Source organism: Amblyomma maculatum, chromosome 4 (genome assembly GCF_055883805.1).
Source record: "Amblyomma maculatum isolate TAMU_Amacu chromosome 4, ASM5588380v1, whole genome shotgun sequence".
NCBI lineage: Eukaryota > Metazoa > Arthropoda > Arachnida > Ixodida > Ixodidae > Amblyomma > Amblyomma maculatum.
The window spans coordinates 28,970,993-28,988,067 of record NC_139347.1 but is presented as its reverse complement, the minus strand read 5'-3'; the positions used below and the strand labels follow the sequence as shown (position 1 = coordinate 28,988,067).

At 46.5% G+C, this 17,075-nt stretch overlaps 1 protein-coding gene across 1 annotated transcript in view; it reads right to left on the bottom strand.

The window, feature by feature from the left end:
• Positions 1-3,321: 3,321 nt before the first annotated feature.
• LOC146190560 (serine/threonine-protein kinase haspin-like) overlaps positions 3,322-17,075 on the bottom strand; it is a 38,933-nt gene continuing 25,179 nt past the window's right edge. The window contains exons 9-12 of the mRNA XM_084599807.1: positions 10,707-10,935; positions 6,513-6,600; positions 6,091-6,296; positions 3,322-3,533 (exon numbers count right to left, since the gene is read on the bottom strand). Of these exons, the coding sequence (XP_084455933.1) occupies positions 3,334-3,533; positions 6,091-6,296; positions 6,513-6,600; positions 10,707-10,935 (723 nt within the window). The 3' untranslated portion in view covers positions 3,322-3,333. The remainder of the gene's footprint in view (positions 3,534-6,090; positions 6,297-6,512; positions 6,601-10,706; positions 10,936-17,075) is intronic.

Sequence of the window (17,075 nt, the reverse complement as noted above, 5' to 3'; positions counted from 1 at the left end):
CACGCAAACTACTACACCAAGCCGGAGATTTTTTTTTTTTGTTATTTTTTGTTCACAATCAAAATTACAGTGTGGTAAAGAAACCGATCGTTGTTCTCCTTCTCTACTGCGAGGATAGCAAAAATGAAAACGACGATGCAGTTAGCGATGATGATTTATTATAGCATCGATTATATTGACGCTGCAGTTGGTGGTAATGATAATGATGGTAGTAGCGATAACAATGACGGTGAATTTAGTTCATAGAGTTGATAGTACAATAGTGATATGATGTTGATAGGTATGACAATGACAACATAGTTAGTGAAAAGAGTCCTGTAAAGTAGCTTTCGCCATTACGCACTTATGCAGGCTTAAGCGCAGTCCTGTAATTTTCTCCCTGAATTCATTCATAGGCACCTTGCAGCGCCCCATTGAAAGTCTCATTTCGAGCTAAGTCAAGAAATTAAAGGCAAACAAAGTAGAATGAACAATAACCTGCACCTGCTGAGCAATAACAGGTTTAAAGCAATCAAAAATGAGAGACTAGAGACCAATCGGCTAAAGCTTTAAATTTAGTAAAAAAAGTCAATCTTAAAAGTACCCCGCCGGGATGGCGCAGTGGTTGGGGCGCTCGACTACTGTTCCCAAGGGTGCGGGATCGAATCCCAGCCCCGGCGGCCACTTTTCGATGGAGGCGAAAAGTAAGGCGCCCGTGTGCTGTGCGATGTCAGTGCACGTTAAAGAACCCCAGGTGGTCAAAATTTCCGGAGTCCTCCACTACGGCGTCTCTCATAGCCTGAGTCGCCTTGGGACGATAAACCCCACAAACCAACCAACCAAACCATCAATCTTAAAAGTGGGCATGGTAACAATCGGTGTCCTGAGGGCTCAACGAGCACAGATGGGTGATGATGCCTCGCAGAGCTGGTGGAATGGTGATGTATTCTCTCTAATGAAAATCAATGGAGGTCCATAAGAAAAAAGCAAAGAATATGTAAAAGGTTGAGATAAAAAACGAATTAAGTAATGAGCCAAAGAGCATGGCTGGGGAGGAGGAGTTTTGGTTTGGGTTGAAGGACTGGAGGACAGGATGGAGGTCAGGGTAGATATTTTGTTGTAATTGTAGTGTTTGATGCTTGATGGATGTTTCCTGACTCATGAGGATTGATGCTTGGTGATGGTAATGGCAATGGCGTTATCATGGAAATATGAATGCAACCGAGCACTGAGTCCCAAGTAGGGGCATGTCCACCATACGAGTGACGCATAGGAGTGCTGGGAGAACAACCTGTCTGTACAATGTTCTGCGCTTTGCAGGCCCTGGTGGGCCGCTTAGCAGCATGAAAGTGCTGAGGCCCGCAGAAAGCATCTCGACGCGCTCCTTGAGCAGGTCGCAGTGGGGGATGAAGAAGAGAGTGCGGTCGAAGGTCGAATCGAGCACCTTAACGGAAGGCCTGAATTTCAGGCGCACACCGCCCAGGCGAACGGTGAGAGGCGTATACGTTCCATCCCCCCCCTTCCCCCAAGGAGGGAGAAATCAGAACACAGTCTTCTGCCCGAGAGTGGTAAGCCATTGTCGCCCCCGTCACCACTCGGTCGAAAGCATTCTCTACAAAATTCTGCAGCGCCTTTCTACCGGGCGCAGGCACAAGGATGACGTCATCCGCGTAGGCCTGCACCACTCTCTGGCATTTGCTAATCGAGCAGGCTACGCACTATGACATTCAACAACAGCGGCGACTACGGAGAACCCTGCAGGATGCCTAAGTTGGGACGCTTAACCCCAACCCTCGAATTAGAGCGGAGTACCACCTATCGGTCAGACAGAAATTACTATAAATAACCCCAGCGCAGCAAGCCTTGTGGCAAAGTTTAGTTCCTCTCTCAGTCTTCAGTAACACGGCGCAGGCAGGTACTCATCCCGTGCTATAAGAGCCACTGTCAGCGTCTAGCTAGGTTCCAAAACGAAAATTTCGCAACATGAGCGAGACCTTTATCCGATGAGCGTAACATAAACTGAAATCTTTTGAGACAAGGTCACGCAGAGAAGGCGTTTTGTCGACTCGTGGCTCTTAGAAATTAATGAGTACCATTGAAGAAACAGAGAAACGCTATGATGCTCGAAAGGGAACTCCATGGAGCAATTAAGGTTTACGTAACATGCTTTCATTCGCCAATGTGTAGAAAACATTCTAAATATTGCTATGCATCAGCAGGCAGTCATTTTCCCTTTCTGCAAAACACTAGCTTTAAGCTCTGTGCCATCACGCTCCTGTTACTGCCCTGAAGAAATTCAGTCCAATGGTTCGTCACGTGTAAAGAGAAGATGTCGGCATTCGTTCTTTAGCACATTATAAACAATATGTTTACCTAATATTATTTTTATTACATAGTCGGTGCTCTGGCGCTTTGCATACTCTACAGAATCTCAGCAACTGCTTTGACAATATGATCAATGCATCCCGTTATTTCCCAACAAAGGTATGTGAAAAATATACCTACTGTTGCAGGAATATACTATTCAGCCAGGAAGCCAGGCGAGAACTTGTAGAATCAAGGTCGCGTGAAAATCAAGGCAGGATTGCAAAATCTATTTGATGCAATATACATTTGCTATTGAAATGTCAAATTCTCTATCGACATGTAGACAATACAATACGGCACACAAAATCAAGTCGTCATGAAATATTAAATCCGCTTCGTAGAGGCAGTGGGAAACTGCAATATTAGAATAAGGAGAGTTTTCTTCGGACATAAACATTTTGTTTCTCCAAGATGAATGTAGCGTATTCTTGAGCAGAATGGAGAAAGTGATCAGTGCGTAGAATGCGTATATTGTATATACGCAAAATAAAAAGTGATTACTACGCACCTGCAAACATTCTGTAAACCGCATTACTTTTCTTTTCGCCTTAACTCTTAAATTAAGCTGCAGGTTTGCACACGTACAAATTTCTAGATTTATTAAAATGATAATCTCGAGAGCTTGCCCTAAGGCAGGAGGCTACTTCCTTTCTAGCCGGGCATTAGCGTGCACTTTCTCAAAGCATAGATTATTTTAATCTTCCGAATATGCGATGAACTGCTCTGGCGACATATTTCCTTTTTTTTTTTTTTTTACATCAACCAAAAGGCGCTCAGATTACTCTATGCAGATCTGCAGAAGTAAAACGTGCACACGAAGAAAAGTCATTGTTTTTCCTTCTTTACGAACATGCACAAACCGCCGTCCTCATGCATGTGGCGTATTTTTGGGAAAGACCTTCGGGGACACCTGGTGGCCCCAGGGCCTTAAGCGCGCAATACAGTTGGGTCTTTGAAAGACAGAGTGGTGGAGCAGTGGATGCGGCCCTATTGCTGACTCCGGCGTCGATTCTGCTCGGCGGATTTGCCCCTTATGGGCGCGCCACCGCTGGGAGCTGCTCCGGAATCAGGGTCCTTTTTCTTCCGACCCTTCCAGCGTAGGAAGCTGAAGAAGCCCGAGGAGGTCTTGGACGAGCCTGACTGAGGGCTTAACCATGTGTGCGGCTGGTAGTCGTGGCCAACGTGTACTGCGAATGACACAAGATAATAGGTCATGTTGACTCTGAGCTCCGACCTGCACGGGGCACTAGTCGGGGAAGGATTATAGACTATACAGGCAAGCATACGCGTGGCTTTCAAATTCTTTTTGAACAAGCTCGGGGTAAGGTATGGGAAGGATTTTAAACTATATAGGAAACAATGCACGTGTCTATAACGTTCTTCTTGCACAGTCTCGGCGTAAGAGAAACTGGCGCAACATATAGGGCGACGATGAATAATAATGGCACTTCCTCCTTCTGCACTATGTGTGTTGTGCTTCTGCGCTCTTGTACTTTAAATACGACTAGTCAACGAAACCACCATAAGCAGCGTTGATGTTGCTCTGATACGAAAAGAGAAGCTGACAAACGCGGCCACGACTGGGCAGCTGTTGTTCGTTGCCTACAGGGAACGGGGATGGGAGGGGCGGGCCAAGTCATATTACTCATGCATGATATGGACAAGATTTGTGCGTCCGCGGATGGTGTCATGCCATCGTTGTCGAGAAATAAATTGATTGATGAGTAAACGAACGGTTGTGTGAGGTAGAGGCTGGAAAGATTGTCTGTGTGTAAAATTTATTTGATGTGGAGTAATTAACTATCGCCGCAAAGTCAATCAGACGTCAAAATAGCCGAGGACATCGGTATAGTACGCAGACGTCAAAATAACCGTCGAAGTCGAAATTCTGCTAAATAAGTCAATTTTGTGCAAAAACCGCGGGAAGCAGAGAAAAAGGAGCAAATATGAAAAAATAGAACACAGAAGCAAATTAGTAAAAAAGCCGCAAATGTGTCCAAAGAGTAGCAGGAAAGGCTTTCACCTTATCGCACTTCACAAAGATTAAGCGCCTCCAACAAGTTTTTTTTTTTTTTTTTTCTGGACTAAGGAAGCTTTCCAGCCAATGCGTCTGTTTACACTCCCGCTCAAAACACTCCTAGTAAAGGTACTTCAGAATAATTATGCCTGGGGGGCGAGTTGGTAAAGGTTTGCTTAGAAGCACCTGTTGCATTTAAGAGTATGGGAAGAGGCTTAATTATGTGCCATTAGAGAACTGTCCCTTCTTCAAGTGGGATAGCGGCGAGAACGCTTCGAGAGCACTGAAAAATGGAAGCGACAACCACAAGTACTTCACGGAATGTGCAATGGGACATTCCGAATGCAATCTACATGGAAGGAGCTAAAAATTACATACAACTTTGTCGCTTTTAGGTAGAGGTAGCAGGGCATCCTCTTGTATACAGTGGTTTATAATGGCACTGTATAAGTGAAGGAGAGTTGCTTCCGACGTCGCATTAATTGCAATTAACACTGTTTTCGTTGCAATATTACCACACATAAAAGACAATTTTTACAACAGGTAGTCGCTATTCGCCGCAGTGGCTAAGTGGTTACTGCGCTCGGCTGCTCAACCCAAGCACACGGGATCGAATCCTGGCCCCGGCGGCCGCTTTTCGGTGGAAGTGAAAAGCAAGGCGCTCATGTACTGCGAGATGTCAGTGGATGAAGAACCTCCTGTGGTCGAAATTTCCAGAGCACTTCTTTACGGTGTCCATCGTAGCCTGAGTTGCATCGAGACATTAAATCCTATAAACGAAACCAAGACAACCAAAAAGTAGTCACATTTCACCAAGCGCACGAGAGCTTTGACCACAATTATGTAATCGTCAACGGCGAGATTGAATCCGAAGGAATCGGTTGGTTTGGCTTGATTCGGTTTAATTTTATTTGGTTTGGTTTGGCTCATTTGCAGCGGTTGACACTGGTTTGGTTTAGTTCACGCGGTTTAAATGCCGGGCTGTAGGAAACACAGAGGTGAATTCAAAAATCAGATTACTTACTTAATCATGAGACAATGCAGTGCCTCCTACGTTCATTTCGGCCATCAGGGGTTCTTTACCATGCATCTACATCCAATCATACAAGGGTGTCTTTCACATCACCTCCATTGAAACGTGGAGAAAACGTCACAAAGAATTGAGTTAGCAAATATAGGACACAGATGAAGTCGGTCTAATATTTCTACAACGGAAGCTACTGTGTTCCCATGTTCACGGGAATCCTTCGTGGTAATAGAGGCATGAGAAAATAGTTGCAATTAACGACGTTTTAGCCGACAGACTTCAGGAACGCCCGGTTGATCAATTCGTTGGGTTGGCTTCAATGCAGACAACTGTGTAGTCATATAGCATGAGAGAAGGCAAACGGTTTGTTCCCAGTTCGGTGTCTCGTATTTTCTTCCGGCTCATCATCTGTCTAACGAGAAATGTCCTCCTTCTTAAACCTACTAAAACTTCCAGTCAGCCCTTTCCAGCTTATTCATAGCACAAAATATTGCATGTGGGCAATACATATCGTTATCCAGCGCCCTCATGTTGTTTTGTTTTCTTATAAGAAGTATAGTATCGAAGAGCCCGTAGTAACGGCTACGGCCATGCATTCTCCGCCGCAATCCTTTCCAGTGCAAACACGATTATTTCACCACAGACGTTTCGTTTAGCCATACAAGGTGGAAGGCGGTGTATGGTGAAGCTCCATGCTCACTGTGTCCGAGCTTGTTGATGTAGTTCCAGACAAACTCGTCGGCCGACCGAAATCGGTGCAGATCCCGCTGCATGCAGGAAAGCAGCTCGAGCTTTCTCTGCCAGTCGCCGGTCGGGTTCGGCACGGTCAGGTAGTCGCTCAGGTGGCTACACAGATAGGCGAGCCATAGGGCGTTGGTCTCCGGGTGAAACACGTCCCACCGGTCCCTGCCGCAGGATCGAAAGTCATCAGGCCATGATTTCAAGAAGTCTATTCTCCTTGGATCTTATTCTGTAAGCTTCAACAACCCGAAAAACGAAGCAAGTAGCGGTTTGCATGCGAGAGGTTAAGTAGCTGTTATTTTTACAAGGTCGGTTTACAGCTAGTCCAACGCAACCCTAGGCCCCATTGTAACATGCGTTTTATCTAAAATATTTGCTTACTTGATAATCCTTTCCATTGTGAGATAAATGGCAGTCTTGTCCTTGTACATGCGGCTGTAGTTGCTCATCCGCATGATAATTTCGTTATCTGTAGTAAGAGAAAGAACGTCTTTATAAGATAAAGACGTGCACCTAATAACGAGACGCACACCAAAGGCAGCAGGTATCATGACAGCGGCGGTGAATACAATGTTAAACGATGTTAAAATAACCATCTTCTACCTGCTTCTGTTTCGCACCCCAGTTATGTAACCACCCTCACATAATACTCCAATCGGAGCCCGTGAGGTATTTGAATAAATAAATAAATAAATAAATAAATAAATAAATAAATAAATAAATAAATAAATAAATAAATAAATAAATAAATAAATAAATAAATAAATAAATAAATAAATAAATGGCGGTGTACAGATTTTGTACGAGAGGCATGTAACAGACAGCGTTTTTGGGAGTTCATACACTAAGTGGGCAATAAAATCAAGGGTCGGAAATACAATACAGGATAGAAAATACTATCCAAGCACCCAACTGAGGTCATTGTTGCTAAGCACGGGTGGCTAGCATGAATCTAGGGTGTGCGCGCGGTATTGGGAGAAAGATGATTTTTTTTTTTTTTCAGACATAGGAGGCAGGAAGGGGAATCTAGTAGTTCGCTTCTCAGCAACCGAGGCTCATGTCGGCATTGCAAAATCGAAATTACGACATCTTGTACCGCGTAGAACAATTATTTATGAAAAATTTTTCTTTTAGCTTCCCTATCGAGAAGAGGTCGCAGCATGAATCCACAAAGATAAGAAAAACGCCTTGCCACTCTTTTCTTTATGCGCAGTCTTTGGCAAACGTAACCACGTAGGCGTGACAACGGTTCAAACAAGCTTGCGGCCGGGCAACGGCGCTACGGTTCGGCTTCGGGAGTTTTCTGGCTGAGGTAAGCTTGCTACCCCACTCTCTTCCTCTGGTTGACAAAATATCCCCAGTCAGAATGTGCGACATGAACATTCACGCTTTCGGTAGGCTATACCTCTGAGTGAGGACACTAAGTATACAGCTAAATACTGTCGCGACTGCAATATTGAGGGATGTCGGAGAGCGTGGAAAACCTCCTTTCCGCATCACCTAACGGCAGCTGCCCGTTCTACTGCATATCGCAGCCAACTCTGTATCATCACTCCCAGTTCCCGCCCACCACCGGATCGGAAACAACGCCAGTTGCCGTTTCGATGTCCGGCTAGCGTATGCTTCTGCAATAGGTAAAGCGTATCGCGTGCCGCCATCACAGGGGCTATACGAAATTGAGGGTGCAGGGAAGGTTTTTCTTTGTCTTGGACATTCTCCCAAAAAGGCAGCGTTTAAGCTTCCACCGCCCGGCGTGTGGGTCTCGGTGAATGAAGCATTCGACTTTCAAAAGGGTCAGTACCCCTCCTTATCATTCCACTATATATGGTGTAGTTTCCTGCTACCCACATGCGGGGGCCGAATACATATGGCGCTGTCCCCTTCTACCTACTGCTATATATCCGTCAAACACCTTCTAAAGCGGCGTAAATCCATTCTCTCAAAGGTGGGAGGGTCCGCAACCTCTTTCTCCTCACTGGTTGTCTCTCAGCTATTTAAACGGCGATTGTTGCTGAGAGGAGTCTCTGAACGCAACCTAAAGGTAACATACACTCACTGAAAGCAGGAAATGATTACGTTGAAGGTAATTACATAATCTAGCCGTTGACATACCGTCACTTCTTGGCTCTGTTCCAGGCTGCTTTTCCGGCTATTAAGAATAAAAAACATCACATAATGCAACCTAAAGGGGAACACACCCCAAGAAAGATTTTATTAATTTTTCTGAATGTTGTGAATTGTAAAAAAAAAAAACGTTATAAAATATTACACTCAGAGGATTCGAACAGATGTTTTGCCAGAAGCGACGGAAATGGCGAGCTTTAAATGCGCTCTTAATCATTTTGACAATATTTTGGCTATTTGTTGTCAGGTGACGCTGCTCAGATGATCCTACCGTGTAGAGAACGGAATCACGCTCCAAAGCACCACCCAACCTCCTTGTCTAGATACTGCTACACTCCCCTTCGAATTCTACTCGTCGAAACCTTTTCAACGATGTATTTGTTTGTTTTTAGTTTGCTTGTTTGCTTATTTGCTTATTTGCTTGCTTGCTTGCTTGCTTGCTTGCTTGCTTGCTTGCTTGCTTGCTTGCTTGCTTGCTTGCTTGCTTGCTTGTTTGTTTGTTTATTTGTTTGTTTGTTTGTTTGTTTGCTTGTTTGCTTGTTTGCTTGTTTGCTTGTTTGCTTGTTTGTTTGTTTGTTTGTTTGTTTGTTTGTTTGTTTGTTTGTTTGTTTGTTTGTTTGTTTGTTTCCTTGCTTGCTTGCTTGCTTGCTTGCTTGTTTGTTTGTTTGCTTGCTTGCTTGCTTGCTTGCTTGCTTGCTTGCTTGTTTGTTTGTTTGTTTGTTTGTTTGTTTGTTTGTTTGTTTGTTTGTTTGTTTGTTTGTTTGTTTGTTTGTTTGTTTGTTTGTTTGTTTGAAATAACCTCAGGGTACAGACGTACAGCCTCGTCCACTTCTAGTTATAACACAGTCACTGCTTTCAAAGCGTCATTGCATCCGACCTTGCCACGCAATAGAGTTAGTGGCAGGCCATGTGAAGCAACACGCCCGGGTCCTTCTGTGCTTGCATCGCATTGCAAAGATATGTGCCTGTGTCGGGCGCAATGTTGCTTTGAAAGCAGTGACCGTGTTATAGCTAGAAGTGGATGACCCTGTAGATTACAGAGAGGATACAAAGCCAAAAACCTGAAGAACAATTTCAATTTAGCGAGGTCTACTGAAAGTTGTCGAGTAAAGCTCAATTTTCTAACACAGATAACAACTTTGCGGTAATTATTAATGACGACTTGCAATTAGTGTAGCGCAATCATATTCAATATAAGCTGTACATTTATATGACATGATGCTGTATAGTGTTAAGAAAAATGTTTAATTACAATAACTATTTATTAGTAAACAATTAAAGATAATTAGTGCTGTGCAATTGTTCTCGACATGAGCAAACAAACAATATATTTCTGGCATTAATTATTGAGCGCCCATTATTACTAACACTTCTTACAAATATTAATATTTCAAAAATTAGTATAGGCCCGTGGCACTTAGCCATCCTAGTATTCAATCTTGTGCAAATGTTCAATCGGAATGAATGCATTGAAAATGCCAGACAACACCAGCGAAACATAAAAAAGTAACAAATATAGAATTGCAGGCCACCTTCCAACCACGCAAAGTCGCGACGCAGCGAAAGGCAGCACGCAATCTGTTCTACCCACAACAGTAGCTGGGGCGCGTGCTAGCCGGATTTCGAAGCTGCACCTGCCGCCGGCTCTGTTCTAATACGGCGCGTGTATAGTAGGCATGCTGCAATAACAGATAGAGCAAAAGGGCGCCGGTAAATAGAGCAGAACGCAGTTTTGGCACGCTCTCTGGCTTCCCGCAATATTGCGGCAGTGTAGGGCTCTACTTTTTGGCGCGCACCGTTAACGTCAAATGCATTGCTCTATTGCGGAAATTTTACGTAGCAGCGTATACAACTCTCCGCCGAAAAGCCTCAGTGGCCGTAAGTCGGGGAAAATCTTGATTCGTCGACATGGTCGTGACATCAAAACCACGACCTCATGCCGGAAACACCCGACATTCAAATAAATATAACGATGTGTAAAGGTCATAAATTAAGCACAATTTGGATAGGAGGTTCCTCTTATGAGTGTATGTCCGAAAATAAAAGTAATTCGTTAAAATAAACTTGTCACTGGGGTTCGAACCAAGGCTCTCTGCAGGCTGGCGAGGACGCGACTCATAGGCCGAAAACTCGCAAAATCGAAAACATGCAACAGAGTGCACTGCACGTGCGACATGGCGACATTATCTCATGATCCCTTCCTTCTCAATGTAATCTGAATATCACCATTAGCGTGCAGTCATCTCCAAATTAGGATGGTGGCTACCACGAAGATGGGGACAATGGGAAGCGTTGGGAGTGGTTAAGAGGAATATGATATGGGGATTATAATTGAAAGGGATCGAACAAATGACGTCCGGAGCAAAAAGTTATGTGACTAAGCAACGCTATATTAGCAGGAGGGGAGATAGTCAAAGTCGGCGCAGCTGGTTGGGGAATAATTTGCCTTACTGTATGTGATCCTGCTGAAGTTGTCGTCAAAGAGGGTGACCTTGATGCCCGATCCTTTGACACAGCAGGTGCGGCCGTCTATGAGGAAGTGCTGGTTCTTACTCGTCGATGGAAGCACTTTGATGTTGTCCTCGTGCAGGTTCCGGTGCTCGAACTGCAGCTCTCGCTCGGCGACGGCCAGAGTGCAAGCCACTTGGCCGATGATACTTATCGCCTGTGACGGCTTGAGCTGCGTCACGACGAAAAGCCTTTATACTCCGCTTGCTAAGTTGCGCCTCTAAGCCAATCGCATGCTCCTTACAGCACCTCACGGAAATTGGGAAAAAGATTATACTAAACCCAATTATAAAGGTTTTGGCAAGTTAGTGGCAAGTGCTCGGAAAAATATGGCGCTGGAAGCAAATACTTGGACCAGAGTCCGTCTTTTCTATCGGTGTTTACAAGTGTTTACCTACAGGTGTCTTTTTTTTTTTTTTTCAGCGTATACCTAATACACTGCAACTACACTTGCTTCATTCTGGAAGGCGCAGCGAGGAAAGAAAAAAAAATATTAAGACAACTACTATAGAAACCACCAGAACGGAAACAGTGAAGCACATGTATTATACTCACTATCATTTAATACGGATCAAACAATTGTAAGGAAACGAGGGGCTCGTTACGAAATACATGTGAAGGAAGCCAACAGTCAGTGACCCCAGGAAACGCACACAGGGACTTGTGGTATTGATGTGAAGTTATTCGTGTAATTTGAGGCTGCAAGACAACGCATTATATGCAGAAGAAAAACACCCACGCTCGGCAGGAGCAAAGGAGGAACACGATTATGTAATATGCGCTGTCCTGACTGGCTCGGTATGGAGACGACAGGCACAAAGGAGCATAGTTATGTACTCATAAGTGCAATCCCAGTCATTCAGGGTTACCACTGCCTGCAAACACCTTCTGAACGTGGTGAGTGAGTACACTGAGCGACCTGAAGAAGCTCATGTCCTTATGTGGAACTTACGTAGAGCGTGAAATACATAACGCGCGCGCCAGCGAGCATTGGATCAATTATTGCGGATACATGGCGCCATCTTTCGGTGCAGCGTGGAACCTGCTCGAGGCAATAAATCAATTGAAAAGTAACGCTCCTGTTCGACGTTGAATTCTGACGAGCGAGAAAAGATGCGTAGGAACGGTTGTGCGACATATACAGGACCCTGCTTAGCAATTCAGTCCCCAGAAAATGCTACGCCAGTATATTTTCATGCCTAAATCTTTCCTCTAACGCGAGGGGAAGAGAGTGTACATATAGTTTATTGTCGCTATTTCTTACCTTTGCTGAATTTTTCATGTTCCAAAACAATTTTCATCCCAACCAACATGGGTTTCGCAAACGCCGCTCGTGTGAGGCACAGTTAGCATTATTCATCAATGACCTTAGTTGTAGCTTAGATAATAACGTCCCTCTTGATGCCCTATTTTTAGACTTCGAAAAAGCTTATGACAAAGTTCCTCGCAAGCGGTTATTTTTAAAACTTTCATCCCTTAATCTCCATCCGCACGTATATGACTGTATTTGTGGCTTTTTAACTAATCGACAGCAATTTGTGTATGCTAATAATACCGCTTCTTCCAGGTCTCCCGTACTCTCAGGTGTGCCTCAAGGAACAGTCCTCGGTCCACTACTCTTCTTAATATACATTAATGACATCACAACAAATATTTCATCTACCATTCGCCTATTCGCGGACGATTGTGTTATCTATCGCCCTATTAACAATACCAACGATGTATGTGCCCTCCAAATTGACCTTTCACGAATTGAATCTTGGTGCAAAACGTGCCTAATGTCATTAAATGTTAGTAGAACTTCGTTAATTTCTTTCCATCGACGACACTCATACATAACGCCTATGTACTCTGCGGCTCCGTTCTTTCTTCCACATCAGCATGTAAGTACTTAGGTATTCACATATCTCATGATCTGTCTTGGTCCGCCCATATTACAACAATTGCTAACGAAGCTAATCGTGTCCTGTCTTATTTACGACGTACTTTACCATTAGCTCCTTCTGTCAAGTCTCTGGCCTAGGTAACACTAGTTCGTCCAAAGCTTGAGTATGCATGCGCAGTATGGGACCCTCATATTTCTTATTTGACTAAAACCCTCGAATCCGTCCAAATTCGCGCAATTAGATTCATCTTTTCCGATTACTCTTATCGTTCCAGTGTGACCACTATGAAATCTGAAGCTAACCTGCCTAACCTCTAGACACGACGCAAAATCAACAGACTTAGCCTCTTTCACAAATTCTATCACTTGTCACTTGCTGATCTAGAACCAGCTCATCGCACCTCCGTTCGAACGAGTCACGCAAAAGCCGTTTATCCGCCTCGCCCACGTACCTCTGCACATCTGCATTCCTTCTTTGTACAGACTGCAGTCGACTGGAATGGCCTGCCTGCCGATGCCGCACTGCACACCAGCACCGCGAATTTTAAAAAAGCTGTCGAAGATCTTTTTATTTAATCTTTGTTCTGTGTTGCCATGTATTCTCCTTATGTAATACCCCATACTGGGGCATTTGAGGTGTACAATAAATAAATAAATAAATAAATAAATAAATAAATAAATAAATAAATAAATAAATAAATAAATAAATAAATAAATAAATAAATAAATAAATAAATAAATAAATTTACCTATACCTGAAAACGCAGTATGTCTTCCATTTTATTCGAGCCACGATGGGCCGCTCCACAGAAGAAAAGCAGGAATAGAAGATTTATGCGTCCATTCACTACACATCCATCTTCATGTGCGTGAACATATCCATTATTTGTATAAGCACTAGTGGGACGAAATTACTTAAATCATGAGCATAAAAATGTGGAAGCTCTATGATACCGAGCGCTACTCATCCGCCAATATATCTGTAGTCATTCCCCAATTTAGACGCTATTGTAATGTGATAAGTATTGCCTAAGACAGTTACATACTTTCCTTGTGTTTACAACGCAATGCGTAAAATAGGAATTCCTGCAGAGATAGGGATCTGACAATTTCTCTGTTATAGAAAGAAAAATAGTCATCATAAGTACCTTAAATTTTCTTCCAATGGAGTGGTAAAATAAAGTGTCACGATTATATTGCCACGTGCCTAGCGCCGCGCGACAGCCGTGTTTGGGGCCGACGACAACGAAGCGGTGGTTGGCACGAGCGGCGCGCTGGGGCTGGACGCTGTGACTCTGTGTTCGAAACGACAAGCCGACCTCATTCTCGGGTCCTTGGCTACGTGGTACTTTCACGGCTCCCTCGGACTTCAGTCGTGACACTGGTGGAGGTGCGATCGATGATCCCTTCTCCTGCGGACGACCCTACGCGGCCGCCTCTCGTGACCACTCCGGTTCATCGTACCAGCCGACGGCTCCGAGGCTTGTCCCCCGAGGCCTTCCCTCTTGACGAAGAGACTCTGGCTGTGGCAACGACACCGCCCGCCCGTACCATGACTGTCCCTTCCACCCCTTCGTCCTGTCTCATCCTTCAGACCCCACGTACCCCTAAACCATTTCACGGTGAGCAGTTTGAAGACGCCGAGGACTGGCTAGCTCACTATGAAAGGGTCGCGACGTTTAACGGCTGGGACGACGCTGCGAAAATGCGGAACGTCTACTTCAGCCTTGAAGACGCTGCTCGGACATGGTTCGAGAACCGCGAGGCCACATTCTCTACGTGGCCGGCCTTCCGAAGTCAGCTCCTCGGTACGTACGCCAACAGTGACCGCCGAGAGAATGCCGAGCGTGCCCTGACCTCTCGAGTTCAGCGTCAGAACGAGGGGGTCGCAATGTACGTTGAAGACGTCATGCGCCTTTGCCATCGCGCCGACCCGTCCATGAGTGAGGAGAAGAAGGTTCGGCACCTGATGCACGGCGTCAAAGAACAGCTTTTTTCCGGCCTCGTGCGGAACCCGCCCACCACCGTCGCGGCGTTTCTGGCTGAAGCTGTGACCATGGAGAAACTGTTACAGCAGCGATGCAGCCAGTACGGTCGGCCGCTAAATTCCATATCCACACTACCGCCGTCTGACCGAACCGACTACAATCCCGGGGCAGATATGAGCTCCCTTCGCGACCTCATTCGCACCGTGGTTCGCGAGGAGCTCCAGAAAGTTCATGGAGCTCCTGGCGCAGCTTCCCTGGCCAGCATCATCCGTGAAGAGGTCCAGAATGCACTCACGCCACCAACAAGTACAGTCGTTCCACCACCACCCCCGGGCCCCACCGAGCGGATGACTTATGCTGATGTCACACGCCGCCCAGCCCTGCTACCCACCCCTTCGCCTTACATGCAACCTCAGGTCGCTGTGCACGCTGCGGCACCGCTGCCCCTTTGGGAAGATCGGCGCCAGGCGCCCCGGAAAACTGATCTCTGGCGCGCTCCAGATAACCGCCCTCTCTGCTACCACTGTGGCGAGGCAGGTCACCTGTACCGGCAGTGCCCTTATCGTCAGATGGGCCTTAGGGGATTTTCCCCCGACAGCCCTCGTCCACGGCCTGGTCAGCGGCCTCAGGACATCGCCGAGTACGTAACCCGCCAGCGTACGTCACCCGCCAGTCTGCCACATTCTCCTCGTCGCGAGTCGCGCTCGCCTTCGCCTCGTCGCTCTTCACCCTCTGGGTCACAGTATACCGCTGGACGCCATGGTTCCTCGAGTCCTCATCGGGAAAACTAGCTCCGGCGACCTTTGGGGGCGAGGCCGCCGCACACCGATTCGCCGTAAAGCTTCCACCGCCGCACCGCTCGATTCGCCCCGACGTCGAACGCCGAATTCCTGTCCAGTTTTCACCGCACAGACCAGATCGCCGTGACGTCGTCCGCATCGCCGACCAGTTATCACCGCCGTGTCGCTTAAATCGCCCCGACGCAGACCACACAACTGCCGCCCAGCTTCCGTCGCCGCACCGCTTCCTTCACTCCGACCTGCCGTCGACATTGAATTGTCCCGACGCCGACCACCCAACCGCCGTCCAGCTTCCGCCACCACACCGTTCACTTCACTCCGAACCGACGTCGACAGGCCCTGGTCTTGGCCGGGTCTCCCTGGACATCCCTATTATCGTCGACACGAAGGAGGTCAGCGCTTTAGTTGATACGGGAGCCGATTATTCTATCCTTAGTGGGCGGCTTACAAGGACACTGAAAAAGGTGATGACGCCATGGAACGGACCAGACATACGTACGGCAGGCGGACATGTGGTTGCACCACTGGGTATGTGTACAGCCCGGGTTACGGTGAGAGGCTGCACCTTTGTTGCGACTTTTCTCGTTCTACGCGAATGCTCTCGTGATGTTATTCTTGGCATCGACTTCCTTCGTGAGCACGGTGCCACTATAGATCTACCGAACCGCTTGGTGACGTTTTCCGCCAAACTGGCCACTGAAAAGCATGAGTACCGCGGGTCCCACTCCACGCTGCGAGTCGCCGATGATAGCCTCACAGTGCCACCACGCGCCAGCATCCTCGCCAGAGTTACTTGTGACGAGCCACATCACGGCCTCCGGGTTGTTGAGCCTAATGTCTCCCTCTCACTCGCCTTGGGAGTTTCTGTGGCAAGAGGTCTTTGTTTCCTTCGTGGAAGAGAGACGGAGGTACTTGTCACCAATTTCTCCAATGAACATCGACACCTGTTCCGTGGCACTGTCATTGCTTACGTCGACCATCTGCACGAAGTCGCCGAATGTTTTGCTTCAGAGGAAGCTACGCCTAGCACTGAACCGGATGATGCCGTACACGCTGTCGACATCAATTCTAGCCTTTCCTCCGTTGAAATGAGGCAACTTCAAGATCTATTGCTGGAGTTTCGTGTGTGCTTCACGTCTTCATCTAAGGTGCAGCAAACGTCGGTCATTAAACACCGGATTATCACGCATGAAGGCACTCGACCCATCCATCAGCAGCCCTATCGTGTGTCTCCTCGGGAGAGAGAAGCTATCCAACAGCAAGTCAAGGAGATGCTCGCCGATGGCGTCATTCAACCTTCAAGCAGCCCATGGTCCTCGCCTGTAGTCCTCGTTAAAAAGAAAGACGGAACACTTCGTTTCTGCGTTGACTATCGGAAACTGAACAGTATGACAAAGAAGGACGTCTATCCGCTACCACGGATTGATGACTCTCTCGACCGACTTCGCCGAGCCAAGTACTTCTCCTCCATTGACCTCAGGAGTGGTTATTGGCAAATTGAAGTTGATGAGAGGGACCGTGAAAAAACTGCCTTCGTAACACCAGATGGGCTCTATGAATTCCGCGTCCTCCCATTCGGGCTCTGCTGTGCTCCTGCCACCTTCCAGCGGATGATGGACACTGTGCTCACAGGTCTTAA